General features: G+C 38.8%; 1 protein-coding gene across 1 annotated transcript; it reads left to right on the top strand.

The window, feature by feature from the left end:
- On the top strand, window positions 1-17062 carry LOC113524038 (NLR family CARD domain-containing protein 3-like). The gene is made up of 11 exons (XM_053237010.1): window positions 1-50; window positions 151-331; window positions 792-908; window positions 2297-2413; window positions 3806-3922; window positions 5783-5837; window positions 6001-6205; window positions 6489-8259; window positions 15001-15174; window positions 15391-15567; window positions 15726-17062. The coding sequence occupies exons 2-11, from the start codon at window positions 279-281 to the stop codon at window positions 15808-15810; spliced, it is 2871 nt and encodes a 956-aa protein (XP_053092985.1). The 5' UTR covers window positions 1-50; window positions 151-278; the 3' UTR covers window positions 15811-17062.
- The last annotated feature ends 5125 nt before the right edge of the window (window positions 17063-22187 follow it).

Genomic DNA, 22187 nt, shown 5'->3' with positions numbered 1-22187 from the left:
CTCCATTTTGTGTCGAGGGGAAAATAAACCATTTCAGGAGTAAAAACACAGTGAGTATCTAAATGTAAAGCTATAATATATAAACACACTGAAGTGACACTAGATGCAGAAGAGTTTTGTGGGTTTGTACTGAAGGTTTAATGTACACAGGTTGTTTTAGGGCTTGATACCGTGACTATTTCCTGTAAGAGAACTCTGTGCTGATACAGGGTTTGATTTAACACACCGATGTTGGAGTGAAGTAAACGTGTGTCCTGCTGTAATCTGGAGAAGGAGACATGACCTCCAACATGAGTGTGTCTGGAAAACAGGACTTAAAGAAAGACGAGAGGTGAGTTACTCTTCCATTCACCAGCAATAAATACACACCGTCTCATGGGAACAGATCTGTATCTCTAAACACTCACTAGTTAACAGAGGAACTAAACTTTGCTTTAAGGTGTTTAATAGCAGTGAATATATCACTGATCTGATGTAAGAACAGTTTAGAGAAATCATTCCCTGAGAGAAGAGTAAAAAGGACTGTGTAATGTGTAGCATAAGAGCAGCATAGCTTTGAGTCAGTGAACTCTACAGGCTTTAAGACCCAGCTGAGTCAGTTAGCTGTGATTGGGACTCCTGACATCAGAGTAATTCCTGAGGTATGAGGCGAGTCTCCTGTCTGAATAAGTGTGCAGACTGTAGCTGAATTAAAAAGATGGAATTCTTGGTGTTTAATGATGAACGCATTGTTTAACAGTGCTGAGACAGCAGAGTATTAATTATTGCTGATATTTCTGTTGTAATTCTAGAAGGATGGAGAGAAAGAGATCAGACTCACCAGAACCCAGCTGTGTGTCCATGAAGAGTGACCGGTCATTTACACGTCCATATAACTTCAGAGACAGAGACAGTTCTACTGATGTGAGGTCAGTATAGTGAGGTGTTTTACGGCAGTGTTCCACCTGATCAAACTCACTGGTCTCATTATGAAGCCCTTCAAGAGCTTTATCAGGTGTTGAAGCAGTAAAACACTAAACTCTGCTCGGACTGGCAGTGAGGAAAAGTGCTTTAAGAGTTCAGTTCAGCCTGCAGTCCCTGAGCTGGAGGGTCTGTGGTGCTACAGAAGAACATTTACACCTGGGAAATTAATGACAATATAACTACTTTAACACGTTTAGGAACAAATGAATGAATAATGTCAGTTAGGAAATCCTGAAATAAGCAGCCAGATAATTCTTGTGTTAGGAAAAATTACACTGTGCCTCAGGGATTTAACAAGAAATGCAGTAATACCAGGATAAACACTAGCAGTGCTTTTCAAAGATGGAATATTTTATTACTGATGAAGGAATGAAGCTGGACAGGGAATTAGTGATGCTGCTCCTGGACGGGTCTGTAAACACAATCTGTAAGCTTTGAACTGTTTCAGTGACCTGCTTTACATAACAAATCCAGTAGATAGATTTTTATAATGGATAAGGAATAAGTAAATGCTTTGGATTAAACACCTTGATACTGTAATGTAAAATGACTATATAACTATGATAATAATGCTAATAGCAATAGGTTTAGCTGAAAAATCACAGAGAACTTGTTATAAATAAATGATGGTGCAATAAAAGCACCCTTGACTATGCTCACGAATCACTATGAGAGGAATTTTGCTCATTTCTAGTGCTATAATGTGGCATTCATGCTGGTTTTGGCTGTGTGAGCAACAGCTAGTGAAACAGCCTGTCATTGATATTAACAGCTAGTGAAAGTGTTTTAACTATAAAAGAGAACCACAGATGTGCTCCAGCATTGTCCAGCATTGAGGCTTCGAATGGAACAAAATCAAAAAAGAAAAACGAGGAGAGTTACTCTTCCATTCACCAGCAGTAAATACACACCGTCTCATGGCAACAGATCTGTATCTCTAAACACTCACTAGTTAACAGAGGAACTAAACTCTGCTTTAAGGTGTTTAATAGTAGTGAATATGTCACTGATCTGATGTAAGAACAGTTTAGAGAAATCATTCACTGAGAGAAGAGTAAAAAGGACTGTGTAATGTGTAGCATAAGAGCAGCATAGCTTTGAGTCAGTGAACTCTACAGGCTTTAAGACCCAGCTGAGTCAGTTAGCTGTGATTGGGACTCCTGACATCAGAGTAATTCCTGAGGTATGAGGCGAGTCTCCTGTTTGAATAAGTGTGCAGACTGTAGCTGAATTAAAAAGATGGAATTCTTGGTGTTTAATGATGAGCACATTGTTTAACAGTGCTGAGACAGCAGAGTATTAATTATTGCTGATATTTCTGTTGTAATTCTAGAAGGATGGAGAGAAAGAGATCAGACTCACCAGAACCCAGCTGTGTGTCCATGAAGAGTGACCGGTCATTTACACGTCCATATAACTTCAGAGACAGAGACAGTTCTACTGATGTGAGGTCAGTATAGTGAGGTGTTTTACGGCAGTGTTCCACCTGATCAAACTCACTGGTCTCATTATGAAGCCCTTCAAGAGCTTTATCAGGTGTTGAAGCAGTAAAACACTAAACTCTGCTCGGACTGGCAGTGAGGAAAAGTGCTTTAAGAGTTCAGTTCAGTCTGCAGCCCCTGAGCTGGAGGGTCTGTGGTGCTACAGAAGAACATTTACACCTGGGAAATTAATGACAATATAACTACTTTAACACGTTTAGGAACAAATGAATGAATAATGTCAGTTAGGAAATCCTGAAATAAGCAGCCAGATAATTCTTGTGTTAGGAAAAATTACACTGTGCCTCAGGGATTTAACAAGAAATGCAGTAATACCAGGATAAACACTAGCAGTGCTTTTCAAAGATGGAATATATTATTACTGATGAAGGAATGAAGCTGGACAGGGAATTAGTGATGCTGCTCCTGGACGGGTCTGTAAACACAATCTGTAAGCTTTGAACTGTTTCAGTGGCCTGCTTTGCATAACAAATCCAGTAGATAGGTTTTTACCATGGATAAGGAATAAGTAAATGCTTTGGATTAAACACCTTGATACTGTAATGTAAAATGACTATATAACTATGATAATAATGCTAATAGCAATAGGTTTAGCTGAAAAATCACAGAGAACTTGTTATAAATAAATGATGGTGCAATAAAAGCACCCTTGACTATGCTCACGAATCACTATGAGAGGAATTTTGCTCATTTCTAGTGCTATAATGTGGCATTCATGCTGGTTTTGGCTGTGTGAGCAACAGCTAGTGAAACAGCCTGTCACTGATATTAACAGCTAGTGAAAGAGTTTTAGCTATAAAAGAGAACCACAGATGTGCTCCAGCATTGTCCAGCATTGAGGCTTCGAATGGAACAAAATCAAAATAGAAAAAAAAGAAAAACGAGGAGAGTTACTTTTCCATTCACCAGCAATAAATACACACCGTCTCATGGGAACAGATCTGTATCTCTAAACACTCACTAGTTAACAGAGGAACCAAACTCTGCTTTAAGGTGTTTAATAGCAGTGAATATATCACTGATGTAAGAATAGTTTAGAGAAATTATTCACTGAGAGAAGAGTAAAAAGGACTGTGTAATGTGTAGCATAAGAGCAGCATAGCTTTGAGTCAGTGAACTCTACAGGCTTTAAGACCCAGCTGAGTCAGTTAGCTGTGACTGGGACTCCTGACATCAGAGTAATTCCTGAGGTATGAGGCGAGTCTCCTGTTTGAATAAGTGTGCAGACTGTAGCTGAATTAAAAAGATGGAATTCTTGGTGTTTAATGATGAACGCATTGTTTAACAGTGCTGAGACAGCAGAGTATTAATTATTGCTGATATTACTGTTGTAATTCTAGAAGGATGAAGAGAAAGAGATCAGACTCACCAGAACCCAGCTGTGTGTCCATGAAGAGTGACCAGTCAATGGGAGATCCATTATACTTCAGAGACAGAGACAGTTCTACTGATGTGAGGTGAGTATAGTGAGGTGTTTTACGGCAGTGTTCCACCTGATCAAACTCACTGGTCTCATTATGAAGCCCTTCAAGAGCTTTATCAGGTGTTGAAGCAGTAAAACACTAAACTCTGCTCGGACTGGCAGTGAGGAAAAGTGCTTTAAGAGTTCAGTTCAGCCTGCAGTCCCTGAGCTGGAGGGTCTGTGGTGCTACAGAAGAACATTTACACCTGGAAAATTAATGACAATATAACTACTTTAACACATTTAGGAACAAATGAATGAATAATGTCAGTTAGGAAATCCTGAAATCAGCAGCCAGTTAATTCTTGTGTTAGGAAAAATCACACTGTGCCTCAGGGACTTAACAAGAAATGCAGTAACACCAGGATAAACACTAGCAGTGCTTTTCAAAGATGGAGTATTTTATTACTGATGAAGGAATGAAGCTGGACAGGGAATTAGTGATGCTGCTCCTGGACGGGTCTGTAAACACAATCTGTAAGTTTTGAACTGTTTCAGTGACCTGCTTTACATAACAAATCCAGTAGATAGGTTTTTACCATGGATAAGGAATAGATAAATGCTTTCGATTAAACACCTTGATACTGTAATGTCAAATGACTACTGTATATAACTATGATAATAATGCTAATAGCAATATGTTTAGCTGAAAAATCACTGAGAACTAAAAGCACTCTTGACCATCCTCATAAATTTCACTTATTTTTAGTGCTATAACTTTGCATTCATGCTGCTTTCGGCTGTTTCAGCAGAAGCTAAATGCTAAAATCCTAATATCAGCCACCTGGAGACTTGAAGCTCTGAAGCTCACTGACGTAACAAGCAGAGTACCTGTGTAACATGATTAGACAATAATTCACTCAGCCATCCTGTATATAAACTAGTCTATAGTGTCGTGGCAAAGCTCTTCAGATCAGAATAACAAAATTAACTTTCCAAAGTCAAAGGGATTTGGATACCAAATTTCAGACTTTATTGAATCAACCAACCAAGCAGAGATGATCATCTGATTTACATAGTCGTGGCTCAAGCTTTTATACACTTCTAAAACAATGATCTTAAGTGAAGTCTTCTCTTTTTTTTCTTTTAATCACACCCCTGCCTCTCGCCACAGTTATTTCACTGACCCTCTATTTTAGTTTTAACCGTGGTGAGAGATCCTTCAGTTTATTTTTTTAAAAAAAGTTAACATTCATCACAACCTCAACAATGCACTTCAGTAGTCTGGTAGAGAGAAAAACACCTTCCCATGAGAAATGACGGAGCACATCTGGACTGAAGAAGATACAATTTATGAATGAGAACTGCGTGCTTATTGTTTTTCCCAAAAGCACAGTCTACCTGCAAGGTCACACCAGTTTGCTTTAGGTTTCTTGATTCACATACACAGAAATATCCTTGTAAAATCATAAAATCGCTCTCTAAATGCACTAACTCTCTTATGATTTCTAAGTACTGCTTATTCTAAATAAGTAACTCTTGATTATACTTGATGGATTATATGATAACCATACTTAAATCATACTTTGATTAAGAAAATTCTTCCAGAATAGTCATGCTAGTCACTGTTGTTAACAGCTCGTGAAGGTGTTTTAGCTATAAAAGAGAACCACAGATGAGCTCCAGCGTTGTCCAGCATTGAGGCGTCGAGTGGAACAAAATCAAAAAATAAAAAAATGAAAAAAGAGGTATTCAGTTGGAGGAAGCTTCTGCTGTGTCTTACATTTATGCTGTGCATTATTATTCTTACTACTCAACTGCTGATTATTGTGCATTTCTCCACTATTCTGTTATTATATGATCATTATAATCATCATATAGTCCACATTACATGATGTGTTTTGTTTGTTCACAGACCACAAATGAAGAAATCAAACAGCAGCAGAAATCAGTTGGAGTCCATATTCAAGGTGTGTGTGACTTGTGTTGTTTAATCAATCTTCAGCAGCATTACGGGTAATCAGACAGTTGTAAATGTCGTAATAGACAGTTTTTTTCTTTTCATAAAATAAAAGCATCTCTCACTGTGTAACATTATAATATTTAGATCTGTTTCTGTGTGTTTCTAACCAGGAGCTGGAACACAAAGTCATTACTCTGATAAAGAATGAGCTGAAGAGGTTTAGGAAGCTCCTGAGTCCAGATTACCCAGCATGCACTGAGAGGGAGGTGGAGGATGAGGAGGATCTGCACAGTGTCCGAGAGGGAGCGCTGAAGATCACACTGCACGTCCTGAAGAACATGAACCACACAGATCTCGCTAACACACTGCACAACAGTAAGAGCTCAGAGTCATGACTTTATTCCATCAGGTTCACTTTAGAGAGAGGAAGTTGTTTTAGATATTAACACTTTTTAAGTTTGATTTTAGTATCATGTACATCTGGTGCTTTTCTGTTCTGTTCATGGTCCAGCTTGTGGTTACTCTGTACAATGGTCCTGTTCCTTCAGTAATATTTAGTACATGAATCAGGAATGAACAGCAGCATTTGAAAGAATTTTACATTTTATATCGTGCTCAGTGATTTTGCACTAAAACATGTTATTACTTTGTTTATTAGAACTCGCCTCTGTGTATCAGCCAAAGTTGAAATCCAACCTGAGAGAGAAGTTTAAAAGAATTAATGAAGGAATCTCACAGCATGGAAGCTCAGCTCTTCTGAATGAGATCTACACAGAGCTCTACATCACAGAGGGTTGGAGTGGAGATGTCAATAATGAACATGAGGTGAGACAGATTGAGACAGCGTCCAGGAGACCAGCAACACAGGAGACACCCATCAAATGTAATGACCTCTTTAAAGACAAGTCCATCAGAACTGTGCTGACTAAAGGAGTTGCTGGAATTGGAAAAACAGTCTCTGTGCAGAAGTTCATTCTGGACTGGGCTGAAGGAAAAGCAAATCAGGACGTCTTCTTCATGTTTCCATTTCCCTTTAGAGAGCTGAATCTGATGAAGCAGCAAAATCTCAGTCTGATGAATCTTCTTCATCACTTTTTCCCAGAAATGAGAAAACTACAATTAATAGACTGTGAGTGCTACAAAGTGGTGTTGATCTTTGATGGTCTGGATGAGTGTCGACTTCCTCTAAATTTCCAGAACAATGAGAGATTGTGTGATGTGACAGAGTCAGCCTCAGTGGATGTGCTGCTGACAAACCTCATCAAGGGGAATCTGCTTCCCTCTGCTCTCCTCTGGATAACCTCTCGACCAGGAGCAGCCAATCAGATCCCTCCTGAGTGTGTAGACCAGGTAACCGAGGTACGAGGGTTCAATGATCCTCAGAAAGAGGAGTACTTCAGGAAGAGGATCAGTGATCAGAGCTTGGCCAATAAAATCATCAGACACATGAAGTCTTCCAGAAGCCTCTACATCATGTGCCACATCCCAGTCTTCTGCTGGATTTCAGCCACTGTTCTAGAGAGAATGTTGGGTGAAGCAGAGAGTGGAAAGATCCCCAAGACTCTGACTCAAATGTTCACACACTTCCTGATCTTTCAGATCAAACACAAGGACCAAAAGTACCATCAGAAATGTGACCCTGATCCTCAGCAGACCAGAGAGAGTATCCTGGCACTGGGAAAACTGGCTTTCCAACAGCTGAAGAAAGGAAACCTGATCTTCTATGAGGACGACCTGAGAGAGTGTGGCATTGATGTCAGAGAAGTGTCAGTGTACTCAGGAGTGTGTACCCAAATCTTCAGAGAGGAGATTGGGCTTCACCTGGGGAAGGTGTTCAGCTTTGTACATCTGAGTGTTCAGGAGTTTCTGGCTGCTTTATATGCATTTCTCTCATTCATCAGCAGAAATGTAACAGAACATCAAATCACTGATCCGTCTGATCTTTTCAGAAAGTCAAACATGTCTGAGTTCCTCAGGAGTGCTGTGGACAAGGCCTTACAGAGTGAGAATGGACACCTGGACCTGTTCCTCCGCTTCCTTCTGGGTCTCTCACTGGAGTCCAATCAGACTCTCTTACGAGGCTTAATGCCACAGACAGGAAGCTGCTCTCACAGCAAACAGGAAACAGTCGAGTACATCAAGGAGAAGATCAGGGAGAATCCATCTCCAGAGAAATCCATCAATCTGTTCCACTGTCTGAATGAACTGAATGATCATTCTCTAGTGCAGGAAGTACAAACTTACCTGAACAGAGGAGGTTACAAGTGTCTCAGTGGAACCAGACTCTCTCCTGCTCAGTGGTCAGCTCTGGTGTTTGTGTTACTGAACTCAGAACAGCAGCTGGATGAGTTTAATTTGAGGAAATATGACCCATCAGAAGAGTGTCTTCTGCGGCTTCTGCCAGTGGTCAAAGCCTCCAGAACAGCTGTGTGAGTATTTTTATTTATAAATGTATTACTGCATGGTTTGTTATTTTAATGTAACACTGAACTGCACTGTTTGGATTAATGCTTGTTAATAGTTTCTCTAACCATCTTTAAACAAACACATTTTAAACTAAAACCTTATGTCTGTACTGAGCACTCGGTCATACGGACAAAATCTTATATCACGATATGGATAATTTCATATCTTGAAAATTTATATACATATACATATATATATATATATATATATATATATATATATATATATATATATATATATATACTATATTACCAAAAGTATTCGGTCACCTGCCTTGACTCACATATGAACTTAAGTGCCATCCCATTCCTAACCCATAGGGTTCAATATGATGTCGGTCCACCTTTTGTAGCTATTACAGCTTCAACTCTTCTGGGAAGGCTGTCCACAAGGTTGAGGAGTGTATTTATAGGAATTTTTGACCATTCTTCCAAAAGCGCATTGGTGAGGTCACACACTGATGTTGGTCGAGAAGGCCTGGCTCTCAGTCTTCGCTCTAATTCATCCCAAAGGTGTTCTATCGGGTTCAGGTCAGGACTCTGTGCAGGCCAGTCAAGTTCATCCACACCAGACATGTCTTTATGGTCCTTGCTTTGTGCTCTGGTGCGCAGTCATGTTGGAAGAGGAAGGGGCCCGCTCCAAACTGTTCCCACAAGGTTGGGAGCATGGAATTGTCCAAAATGTTTTGGTTTCCTGAAGCATTCAAAGTTCCTTTCACTGGAACTAAGGGGCCAAGCCCAACTCCTGAAAAACAACCCCACACCATAATTCCTCCTCCACCAAATTTCACACTCGGCACAATGCAGTCCGAAATGTACCGTTCTCCTGGCAACCTCCAAACCCAGACTCGTCCATCAGATTGCCAGATGGAAAAGCGTGATTCATCACTCCAGAGAACGCGTCTCCACTGCTTTAGAGTCCAGTGGCGGCGTGCTTTACACCACTGCATCCGACGCTTTGCATTGCACTTGGTGATGTGTGGCTTGGATGCAGCTGCTCGGCCATGGAAACCCATTCCATGAAGCTCTCTGTGTACTGTACTTGGGCTAATCTGAAGGTCACATGAAGTTTGGAGCTCTGTAGCAATTGACTGTGAAGAAAGTCGACGACCTCTTTGCACTATGCGCTTCAGCATCCGCTGACCCCTCTCCGTCAGTTTACGTGGCCTACCACTTCGTGGCTGAGTTGCTGTTGTTCCCAAACTCTTCCATTTTGTTATGATAAAGCTGACAGTTGACTGTGGAATATTTAGGAGCGAGGAAATTTCACGACTGGATTTGTTGCACAGGTGGCATCCTATGACAGTTCCACGCTGGAATTCACTGAGCTCCTGAGAGCGGCCCATTCTTTCACAAATGTTTGTAAAAACAGTCTGCATGCCTAAGTGCTTGATTTTATACACCTGTGGCCAGGCCAAGTGATTAGGACACCTGATTCTGATCATTTGGATGGGTGACCGAATACTTTTGGTAATATAGTGTATATATATATATATATATATATATATATATATATGTATATATATATATATATACAGTTCTGTGCAAAAGTCTCAGGCACATGTAAAGAAATGCTGTAGAGCAAAGATGCCTTCAAAATTAATGAACCTAAATGTTTCTACATTAAAAATACTATAAAGAGCAGTAAACAGTAATATATGAAACAAAGTCAATGTGGTGTGACGATCCTTCACTTTTTTTTAAAAAAAAAATGATAAAACAGTATCTGAGGTGCAGTGTGTGCAGTTTTATAAGGAAATGAGCTGGAAGTGTTACTGAGCATCTTGCAGAAGCAGCCACAGTTCTTCTGGAGACTTTGACTGTCGACTCGCTTCTTATTTCTGCAGCGAAACCCAGCAGCCTTCATTCTGTTTTTATCTGAAAAGTGTCTCTTATGGAATCTGCTGCTTTCTTTACTGACATACAAACATTTTTCTGTAACATTTCATTTTGTGCTGGAAAACTAATGTTTGGAATCTAAAATGGTTTTGTACTGAATCAATAATGTAGAAGTCAGAAAATAAACATCTATAACAAAGTTTGTACTAAAAAAAAAAAAGAAATGCGGGATTGCGGGGATTGCGCATAATTTCAATAATTCCCGCATGTTTAACTTTTATAACGCGAGAAATTTTATAATGCTTCATCTCACATCAAATTATGAAATACATCAACAGACGCGAAAAAAGAAATCACCGGTTCAAACAGTCTGTCTTCATCTTAGAACTGAATTCCACAAACAGGGCTGCAGTGGCCGTCTCTGAGCGCTGTAGCTCTCCGTGGCCTGCGTGGCACTCATCTTATTCACACAAGGCCGTGTGACACGCTCTAATATTCTGAGTCATAATGAGCTGCTTGAGAAGATAGTATCGGCTTCCAAATTATGTTATTTTAATCCCGGAATTCAAATATTAAATGCTGTTTTGCTCTTTATAGTGTGTGAGCGGGCAGAGCGCGCCTGCCGACTCAACACAGCCGCAACGAAGCGCGAGGAAATCATCATCTCTGTCTTAAAAAGCACCTTTTATCCAAAGTTAACATGAATGAACATAAGACAGTATGTAAAAATAGTCTCCTGCTTACTGATATTCATCATCTCTCACGTAACGACCCATGTTTCAACCGCGAGGAGACCCAACAGCTTGGTATGCAATATATTTTTCCTCAACTGTTATTTAATTTATGTCGAAATAAACATAATTCACTAAAATGATTTTTAATCTTAGAGAGCTTTTATTCTTAAAATAAACAAATCTGACACTCTGACTAGATTATTTCACAACGCTTAAATATTAGAAAAAAATAATTAGGCTATATCTTAGAAAGCTGAGACATTCCTTCTTCATTCAGAAGGCATAAAAATGAAAGCAACTCAAAGTAATAAATAAGTGACATTAAATTTATTCAAAAAATTCCAAATTAATTCAGTTTAAGCGCACGATGTTGTTGATTATTTGAACATGTGACTGCGCGTTTCTCCTTCTTTTCTACTGTTGTGCGCATCATATTTCCCGCGCATCTGTAGCTACAGCACAGACACACACACACACACACACACGCACACACACACACACAATGAATTAAACGGTTCGGTTAAATAAGGACCGATGGCTGAAGCGAAAGACAGGTTCGGATGATGCAGATCACGATCCAAAGAAAATTTACCAACAATTTACCAACCAATGCTACAAAACATCTACATTAATTAAACATGCCAATGGAACTGGCCATACAGCAGCTTTAAAAAGAAAGAAAGAAGGAGAAACATCCAAAAATGCTATGGCTAATGCTATCCAAACTGCGCAGCTGCAGGGAGAAGAGGAGTTGAAGAGATTATTTAAAACTGCTTACTTTCTTGCAGAAAATGAACTGGCCAATTCAAAATTTCATAATCTTGTGAAATTTATGAAGGAGATGGAGTGTCCTTCTTTCAAACATCTGAAGACAGACTCAAGCTATGGAAGCTATCTTAATGACAAAGCATTGTCAGAAATGCACCAGGGTATTGCAAGTACATTTGTTGATGACATTGACAAGCCTGTCCTAAAAAGTCCAGTGTTTTCTTTAATTCTGGATGAGTCCACTGACATAAGCAACAGCAAACGACTGATTACATATTTAAGGTACATCGAAAACAACAAAATTCAAACAAAGTTGTTCAGAAACTCTGAAATTATGGATGGAAAAGCAGACACCATTGTTGAGGATGTGAAACAACTGCTAATAGAGAAGAATTTAGATGGAAGAAAACTTGTAGCAGTCTGTACAGATGGTGCTGCTGTTATGACAGGATGTTGTAAAGGAGTTGTTCAAAAACTCAGAGAGGAATACAGTTCTGAATTGGTAGGAGTGCACTGTACAGCTCACCATCTCTCTGTGCAAGTGATGCAGCCAAATCAGTTGAACAGGTGAAAAAGTTTCAGCAAGATTTAAGAACAATTTTTGTGTTTTTCAGCAACTCTGCTGTCAGAAGCAACAAATTTCATGAACTGCAAAGACAACTAGATGAGCAACAACTCAAGTTTACCCAGCCTCACACAGTGAGATGGCTATCAGTTCACAGTGCAGTATCAGTGGTGTGTAGACCCCTGAAAGCCCTAAGAGATGTCCTGGAACACATGGCTGCCTCGAACAGTAAGGACTCAGAGAAAGCCAAAGGGTTGTTGATTGCTGTTCGGCAGTTCAACTTTGTGGCCTTGTGTCACGTGATGAAGGATGTGCTTACACATATAGTTCTTCTTTCTAAGCATTTTCAAAGGGAAGATTTGGACTTCTCCACAGTCCAACCTGTGGAGAAGTCCAAATCATTGCTGCCCAGGGTACCAAAGAAGCACTGAGACAATTAATAGCCCATCCTGGTCCTGCAGCACAAGAATTCTTCAGCTGTCTTGAGGGAAACAAATTTAAATGAAACAAACTTTTTGAATGCCATACTCAAAAGCCAGCTTTTGATAGCATGAAGAGCAAGTATGTTGGATCAATCTTCTTTCATGGTTCACCATTTTGGAGGCAAAGAAGGCCATTGCTGCTAAAGAGTCTTCAGAGAATTTCAGTCTCTATGGTGTAGAGAAATTGGACAACCTGCTGAAACACTTTTCATCGAATGTGTAAGTGCAGGAAGCTCATCAGGAGTTCACAATGCTGAAGCAAGTCATGGTCTCCTGTGATTCATATACTTCATTGTCCTTTCAGCAGTTTGCAGAGACTGTGCTAAGTCAACATAGTCATGTTTTCACTGAAATGGAGAAACTCATTCAGACAGCCATGGTCATACCAGTTGCAAGCGTGTCGTGTGAACATGGATTCAGCACAGAAAACAGGATCAAAACTAAATTTAGAAATTCATTGAACAATACAAGTCTCACAAATCTTATGGTCATTTCAGAGCTTGGACCTTCTCATGAGCAGTTTGACTTCAACAGAGCCATCATCAAATGGAAAGAGATGAAGAGGAGGAGACAGAGGAAAGACTTAGAATAAGCCACAGGAAAAAAAGGCACAAGCAATGGAAAAAAAGTGACTGAAATTGAACTGAAACACATGAAAGACACTGAAACTGAGAGACATTAATATATAGTTTAAACAGAGTTCTTAATGTTAATTTGAAGGAGAGCATGGCATATTTTGTATGAAGTTTTGAAAAAGCAAAGAATTGAACTGAACTGAAACCTACGAAATACAGTGAAATTGAGAGACCTTAATATAAAGTTTAAACAGAGTTCTTACTGTCAGTTTGAAGGAGAGCATGGTGTATTTTGTATAAAGGTTAAAAAAAAAAAAAAAAAAAAAAAGAAATTGAACTGAAACTGGAATATATGAAATTCACTGATTCTGAAAGGCATTAATATATAGTTTTAATACATTTCTTAATGTCACTTTGGAGGAGAGCATGACAGATTTTATTATTAAACTGTTTTGAAAACCACCCTACATTAAAATCTGTAGACATAAATAAATGAAGATTATTAATTTAGCCCGATGTGTCAAAATTTATTCTCCCCCCCATAATCTTTAAATCCCCCATGAGACCCATGTAAGGGGGGAATTCATCCCCAGTTTAAAAAATGGAATTCAGGCCCTGAATGACGCTAAACACATCTTTTCAAACTGCTCATGCAACATAACACACTTGGAGGAAAGCGGTATCTGCCCACTTCCATATGCATGAGCTCACAGACACCCATGATCAGTTAGTATCACTGTGATTGATAGGGGAGAGAGAGTATGCCACCCCTCCCTCCCTGAGAGCAGGGACTCACTTGCTCACTTAGACTCCTGGCCACTGATGTCTGTGGCATCATCAGGATTTAAACTCAAGATCTCTGGAAAATAGGATGAACAATTTTCTGTTGCTCCACTCAGGAGCCTTTGTTTACTAGCACACTGCTAGTAGCTCCTAGTGCTGACCTTAGTGACATAAATCAGCTGCCAAGAACTGGCTTTTACTACATTGCTGATACAGAGGATACAGGAAAATATCTATCAATAGTCATTATTCATTATTCTATTTTCTCATTCTATGATATGTATGACCATTTCACACAGCACTGTTTGCACTGAGGGACACATGGTAGAGAGAATAAGGCTGATTTCACACCTAATTTGTTTGGTTTGGACAGATAAAACTTTCTCTTTAGTTTGGATCTGTTTGGATGTATGTGACGCCACCTGTACTCGGGTCCACACCAAACACCTGATCCAATGTGTGTGTAAAATCAGAGGTCTCGAGGTGACAGATTTATAACAGTACGAGCACAGAGAACACCACACACCAACTCTTTTACCATCTCTGTGAAATTCAGCATATAACTCACTGTAAAGTACGACTAGTATTGGCATGTTATTAACTGGTAGTGTACAGTTCTATAATTCTTTATTTTCTGTAATAAGTTGCTTTATAGCTGCAGTGTTGGTTGTAGAAACTTGAACACAGATCAGAGTGTATTGTTTGTAGGCTGCTCGCTCTCACATGTGTGTGTATGTACATGACCTAATGGTCTTATAATAAATTGTAGCTGAGAGATAGTGGAGTGCAGAAAGACGTCCCTGCTCCTGTAAATGTGCTGATGTGGTGTCCTGTCCTCTGATTTCTGTGTGTGAGAGAAACACACTGACATTTCTGTTCCATGTTAAACTTTAGCTGTATTATGGCTGTGTTTGTGTGTTTGAGATCAGTGCTCTGATATTTCATTATTTCTCTTCCAGGCTGTGTGGGTGTAATCTGACAGAGGAAAGCTGTAGAGTTCTGTCCTCAGTTCTCAGCTCAAACTCCTCCAGTCTGAGAGAACTGAACCTGAGTTACAATAAACTGCAGGATTCAGGAGTGAAGCTGCTCTCTGCTGGACTGGAGAATCCACACTGTACACTGGAGATACTGAGGTATACACACACACACACACAGAGCAATTTTTTCAATAAATGAAGCAGCATCCAGTTTTCATCTGTGGTAATTGTAATTGTAGTGATCTGATATATTTTCATTGCTGTGTGTGTGAGATGGAGAGTAAATGTACTGTATATAAAGATTTTGTGTAGTTCATGTTTTCAATGCTAAAACTGAGTGTGTTAAGTGTGAGAAGGTTTTCTTTCTTGCAGGATGTGGGGCTGCAGTATTACAGATGAAGGTTGTGCTGCTCTGGCTTCAGCTCTGAGGTCAAACTCCTCATCACACCTGAGAGAACTGGATCTGAAGGGTAATAATCCAGGAGAATCAGGAGTGAAGCTGCTCTCTGATCTACTGAAGGATCCACACTGTAAACTGGAGACACTACAGTGAGTTACTGACTTACTGTCTCTTTACTGTACTGTATTGTATGATATTGAATAATAGTCACTGTGTACTGTATAATATTGTCAGTTTTATTGTGTGTGTGTGTGTGTGCTGATGATGATGATGTTTGTTTACACTGATGCTCTTCTCTGTCTTTCAGCATTAAGAATCATAAACTCACCAGGACTGGTTATGACAGGAGTCTCACCTCAAACCTCTTTTCCAGGATAAAGCAGTTTTGGTGAAGCGTTAGAACCCGTCCCACATTTCCAGCAGTTTGGGAGCTGAATCATTCACATTCAGATCTAGAAGTTCCATAACAATAACCGGGACTGATCACATCCTTTTATCCACTCAGCTACAAGTTACTTCAGGCTTTAATAACATATTTTACAATCCAAAGTCAAATCCTTCAGCGTCTACACACAACACACAGATATCATCACATCATCACACTGATTACACAAATACACATCCATGTGTTGTAGCTGTTTATAGCTTATTTTTAGCTCCTTATTTTTATCTAACATTCGTTTCTCCACAGATGATTGATTCACAGTTGTGATATTGATTTAATTTTTTTTCTTCTAAAATGATTTTCAAACCTCTGTTCTTTGTTTGCTAATCTGTGTTTAATGGTAACCATGGTAACAGGTGTTTGCTTGATTTGTTGTTATAGTGATAAAATGACCTCACTTCTATCTGACCAGTTCCTTGGGTCCAGACCAGCAGGGTTCTTGTCCCAGACTTGAACAGTTTTTGATGAACAATAACTAGATATTTTCTGGTGAAAAGTACAGAATGGTTCCTGCACTGGTACCTCATTTCAGTACAGAAACACACACATGATCTGATTCTACATGAAGATTTGTCTTGAATTCAAAATGTAAGCTCACATCACTGAGCATGACATCACTTCCTGTACACATGACTACAATGAACACCTGAAGCTGAAGAATGTAAAAGCAGCTGAAGAGTGTAGAAGCAGCTTCTCTGGTGATATCAGATTGTACTGATTTTTTCATCACAGAGAGTCTCATGAAGAACAGAAGCGTGAAATAAAACTCTGCCTTCCTTCCTGCTAATAATTATTATGATGATGTTAAGAGATTAATAATGTTCTTCTCTGGTGTTCAGTTCACAACATGCCAGGATTCATTATTCTGTAATCTCACACCAGCTAATTACAGTAAACATGTATATGAGTGTAAGTAAGCTCATGTGATAAAACAAGTGAAAGAGCTGAACTAGAAAGTAACATGTATCACTGCATCTAAGTTTGACTGTTTAAGATATTTAGATTTAAAAAAAAAAACTGCAGAAAACCTGAAAACGTTTAAGTACATGCACTGTATGCATTCCTGTCTTTTAATACAGTTTAGTGTACATGTTGTATACACTCACTGTACACTTTATTAGGAACACCTGTACACATTCATGCAGTATATTGGCAATTTACAACACCAAGTATAGGATATATAAGCAAATAAGCAAAAAATAAAGGTGTTTTTGATTTATTTATCCTCATGAGACTTCATAGTGTTTACTGTGAGACATCAAGCCTCATTTCTGCCTATTAACATGGATAAGTTTAGTTATTTACTATGTTTCTGTAGTTATGAGGTAAGTTATGATAGTTATCATGTAAAGTTTAATATTTACTGAAGAGATTTTACACAAATTCTTAAATTTAGTACAAATAAGTTGAAATAATTAGAAATAATTAGAAGTGTAGAATATTGCAGTAGTCATGGTGATGATGGTGATGTCACAGAGACGGTACAGATTTTTTCATTAGGACTGCTGAAGGTTTGTTCATTTCTACTTTGAGAGCTTCATCATTCACACTCGCAGATTCAGGTGAGAGAGATTTCTTCTGTGTGTTAAAACTGACAGGTGTGTAAACTCCACACACTCTGAGCACACCACAGATTAGAAATACATTTAGAAGACGAGTGTATGACTGCATGTACAACTCAATACTAATATTTCATTACAGAGAGTGAAATCAGGGTTTGAAGTAGAGACAGCACTGATCCCATACCCAGTATCAGTACCGGGCCGATACCAGCAAAAACAAAATGATGGATCAGATATCGGAGAAAAAATATCGGATATCGGATTCTGTAACAAACAGAGAAGATTGGAATTGGATTTTGGAAAAGAAATTTAATTTTGGAACTGTAAATGTTTACATATAAAGAGACTCGACTGCTTTTTCTTTTTTGGATAGATTTTATTATATTTATACTTTATTCTATTTTTTTTGTTATTTTCTTTCCAGTGCAGTTTTTTTTAGGTCAGTTATTCACATTTCTTTATTATAGAGACAGGAGAGGGGGGAAACAGCTGAGAAATTCTATCTCATTGAAGCTTAAAAAATGAGCAGTCTTAGAACAGTCTTGTTTCACAGTATACTGAGCTTCAAACCAAACAGAAAAGCAGCTCAGGTGAGGAAGACAAGTTCCACAAAGTGAAATCAAAGATAAATGAAAATAAAGAAATGATGAAATTGTATTAAGTATCCAATTACAGGTAGGACTAGACACAGAGCACATAGCAAATATTCAAAAAGTCATAAAACTATTAAAAAGCCGTAAAGAAATGAAGTATGTTAAAGGTATTAAAGATCATTTAGGAGAAAGATAAAAGATATTTAATCTTGAAAAGGTGCCAAGATTCATCATCATAAACCAGCATAGAGGAGTAGTAAATGGTGAGTTTTTTACAGACTTGTCCCACACTAAATTCTAATATTAAACTACTATAGCTAACCCATTTAGATAGAATGAATTGAAGGAAATAATAAGTGCAGTGTCACAGATGAATGATGGGAAAAGCCCAGGGCCCGATGGTCTACCTGTCGACTTGTATAAAGTGTGTATCAATGAAATAGCAGATCTGCTAGTCTCTTTACAGAATGAAGGCATACAATCAGCTCCATTCAAGTCTTTTTAGCACTGGATTATCTCTCTCATCTATAAACAAAGGTGATGAATAAAGATGATCTGGACACCCGGAGGCAAATAAGTTGAATGAATATTGACTATAAAATCCTTGCTAAAGTCATTGCAAATCTTCTGAATGAAAAGGTGGATAAAATGCTAGAAATAGAGCAAACTTGCGCTAGAAAAGGAAGGTGGGACAACCTAAGATGTGGAAGAGATCTGAGTCAAATGTTTCTGACAGAGAAGTCTTTACTGTTGCTCTGGATCAGAAGAAAGCTTTGGACTTCATTTTAGGAGAAGACTTCTGGTGTGTGATGAGGCATTTCATTATTTTTTCTAGGCTTCATCGTGATTATAAAGTTATTCTAGGCCAAATCAAATGTCCAGATAAATGTTAATGGTCAGCTGAGTGATGAATTTGAGATCCGTAGGGGTGTTAAACAAGGTTGTCCTTTAAGCTTTGCCCTTTATGTCCTTGCAATCAGTCCTCTTTTGCAGAAAATTCAAACCCACCAAAGACTACAAGGAGCAAGAACTGCGTCTAACAAAGAAATAAAGAGATCTGCTTATGGAAAGCTTTCAACTAGAAAAGCAGAATTCAAATAATAAAGCCCTTCGTTTTATCCAAATGACTATTCTTAGCCACTGTTTTTCCATCAGACGATAAAAGTCAAATCCGTTGAACAAAATGTGTGTACATTTTATCTGGGGAAGCAACAGAGAAGTCCCAATGAGGAAAGTTTTATTCAGATGAAAAGAAAAAGGAGGACTGAATGCAATAGAGCTAGGGATTAAGGTTGCATTCTGTAAAAACGGGCCGCTGTACAGAGAAACGCAGTCTGGATAAGTGCCATAAAGACATGGAGCAAGAAGAGAGGAAGAGCGAGACAAATAGTCCAGTTTCTAAACACCTATATGGAGATTTGAAAGAAAAATTTGAATACGAAAGAACAAATCAATCAATAGTTCAATACTTTGTACTTTACGTGTTTTTCACAAGTTGAAGAGCAGAAAATTAGGATGAAATACATTTTAATAAAAATAGAAACCACTAAAGAAGCAAAGCCAGCGTGTTAAGGTTATAAATGCCAATCCCAGTGTAGACTCTGGAGATGTGCCGTTCATGAAGGAGGAGTCGATTCTTCCAAACGACTCTTTTAGGTGAAGTGGCATGTAGGAGCGTTTTGGAGTCTTTTCTTTTTCTTTTCTTTTCAGGCATGTAGACAATGCTGTTAGTCGTGCAGTGTGACTACACCACCCTCTTATACAGGGAAATGAACCCCATCACCCAGAAAGGGGCACACAAGTTCATCTTTCAGTAAACGGACACAAAGACATGGATACACATACAAATGATATCTTTATTTAACACTGCAGTATCAAAAAAAAAAAACAAAAAAAAAAACTTTATTAAAATGTACTGAGCATAACTACATGGTCACACTGGCGTGTTCCCACAGGCCTGAGCACATGAACAGGACACACAGGCAGCCTACAGGGTCGAGGCTTATCAGTGGCAGAGAAGCTAGATACCAACTCAATCTCCTCCTGTAGGAAAAGTCTTTTATCACCACCTGCACCAATCCAGCTCACACACACACACACACACATCACACCAGAAATGTAATTTCACATTGATGGTGGAAAAAAGTTCTGATATGATTTATCTTGGTTTCATTTTGTTACACCACAAAAACCTGCCATTTTAACAGTGGTGTGTAGACTTTTCATTTCCACTGTAAGTAGCTTTAAATATGAGTTTCTCAGGTGGCTATACATCCGAGAATCTTTTCATATGGTTGTATATATGTACTTACTTAACTGTGGCCATGTCAAGTATGTGTTCTTGTTATAAAAACATGTTTATCTTGATTTTGTGTACTTTGCTGGCATTGTGTCTGTCATTTGTTTTATTCAGGTCTCATGGTAGAGTCTATGTTTGCTACATGCTGCAGCAGCCTCCTTGGGTGCAAAGTGTGTGTAGAGCAGAGGCAGGAGACTTCTGACCAGTGCATGAGGTGGTCAGACAGTGCATGAGGTACTCAGACAGTTTGTTTTAGTAACCTAATTAACATAAAATTAAATCAAACCGAATGCATAGCCAGTACCGTTGAACTGAAGCTAGGACTGTTGAATATTAGATCTTTTGTGTCTAAAGCGCTTATCGTTAATGAAACCATTACTGATCAGGAGTTTGATGTACTGTGTTTAACCTAAACGTGGATTAAAACAAACGAGTTTGTAGCATTAAGTAAAGCTAGTCCTCCCGGGTTAGTTACATACATCAGCCCCGTCTAACTGGCAGAGGAGGAGGCATCGCAGTCATTTATAATGATAATCTAGGCGTCACACAAAAAACTAGTCATAAATTCAACGCATTTGAAGTTCTTTATACTAACATAACATACGTAGCCACTAAAAATAAGTCTACCCAGGTGATTCCACTAATTATTATTTACAGACCCCAGGGCAGTATTCGGAATTCCTATATGAATTTGCGGATTTCATCTCTAACCTGGTTGTTTCTTTAGACAAAGCATTAATTGTTGGAGACTTCAATATTCATTTTGATAATCCAGATGACCCTCTAATTCAATTCAATTCAATTTTATTTGTATAGCGCTTTTAACAATGAACATTGTCTCAAAGCAGCTTTACAGAACATAAGAAACAAAAAGCATGCAAATAGAAACAAAAACATGCAAACAGTCCTAGATGTTAGACAAAACTATCCCTAGTGAGCAAGCCTGAGGCGACTGAGGCAACTGTGGCAAGGAAAAACTCCCTTAGATGATATGATGAAGAAACCTTGAGAGGAACCAGACTCAAAATGGAACCCATCCTCATTTGGGTGACACTGGGAGAGTGTGATATGAACAATGTCCTTTCTGCATTTATGTATATATTAATGTGGAGGTTGTTGTCTTCCTCAAAGTCCACATAGGGTTGGCAGCGTTGCTTTGAACACCCAAATCCTCACGAGGGAGAAACCGGCTGGAGCAGGTCCATCTCTGGATGCCTCAGGATCCTCATAGGGTTGGCCTCTGTCTACTGGAGCTGGCACAATCTCTATTTGCCTCGGGATGTGTAGAAGAAGGGAAACAGGTGGAAAGGAATTAGCATAGCTGCTGTTCATAATATTAGTAAGCCCTAAGTCATAATTTGCAATTAATCAGATGTACTGAAGTACAAGGTTATGGTGTGTGTTATGTGTTAAGTGTATGCCTGGCTAAAGATATATGTCTTTAATCTACGTTTGAACTGGGAGACTGTGTTTGAGCCCCAAACACTGTCAGGAAGGCTATTCCAAAGTTTAGGAGCTAAATACGAAAATGCTCTACCCCCTTTTGTAGACTTTGATATTCTGGGAACTACCAGAAGTCCAGAGTATTGAGATATTAAGGAGCGTGGTGGATTGTGACGTGTTAGAAAACTGGCTAGATACGTGGGAGCTAATCCATTTAGAGCCTTGTACGTAAGTAGTGCTAGTTTATAATCAATTCTAAACTTAACAGGTAGCCAGTGCAGGGATGATAATATTAGGGTTATGTGATCATCTTTTCTTGACCTAGTAAGAACTCTGGCAGCTGCATTCTGGACTAACTGTAGCTTGTTTACTGAAGATGCAGGACAACCAGTGCATTACAATAGTCCAGTCTGGAGGTCATGAATGC

Source organism: Pangasianodon hypophthalmus, chromosome 9, assembly GCF_027358585.1.
Source record: "Pangasianodon hypophthalmus isolate fPanHyp1 chromosome 9, fPanHyp1.pri, whole genome shotgun sequence".
Classification (NCBI taxonomy): domain Eukaryota; kingdom Metazoa; phylum Chordata; class Actinopteri; order Siluriformes; family Pangasiidae; genus Pangasianodon; species Pangasianodon hypophthalmus.
This window is presented reverse-complemented; position numbering and strand designations above follow the sequence as displayed.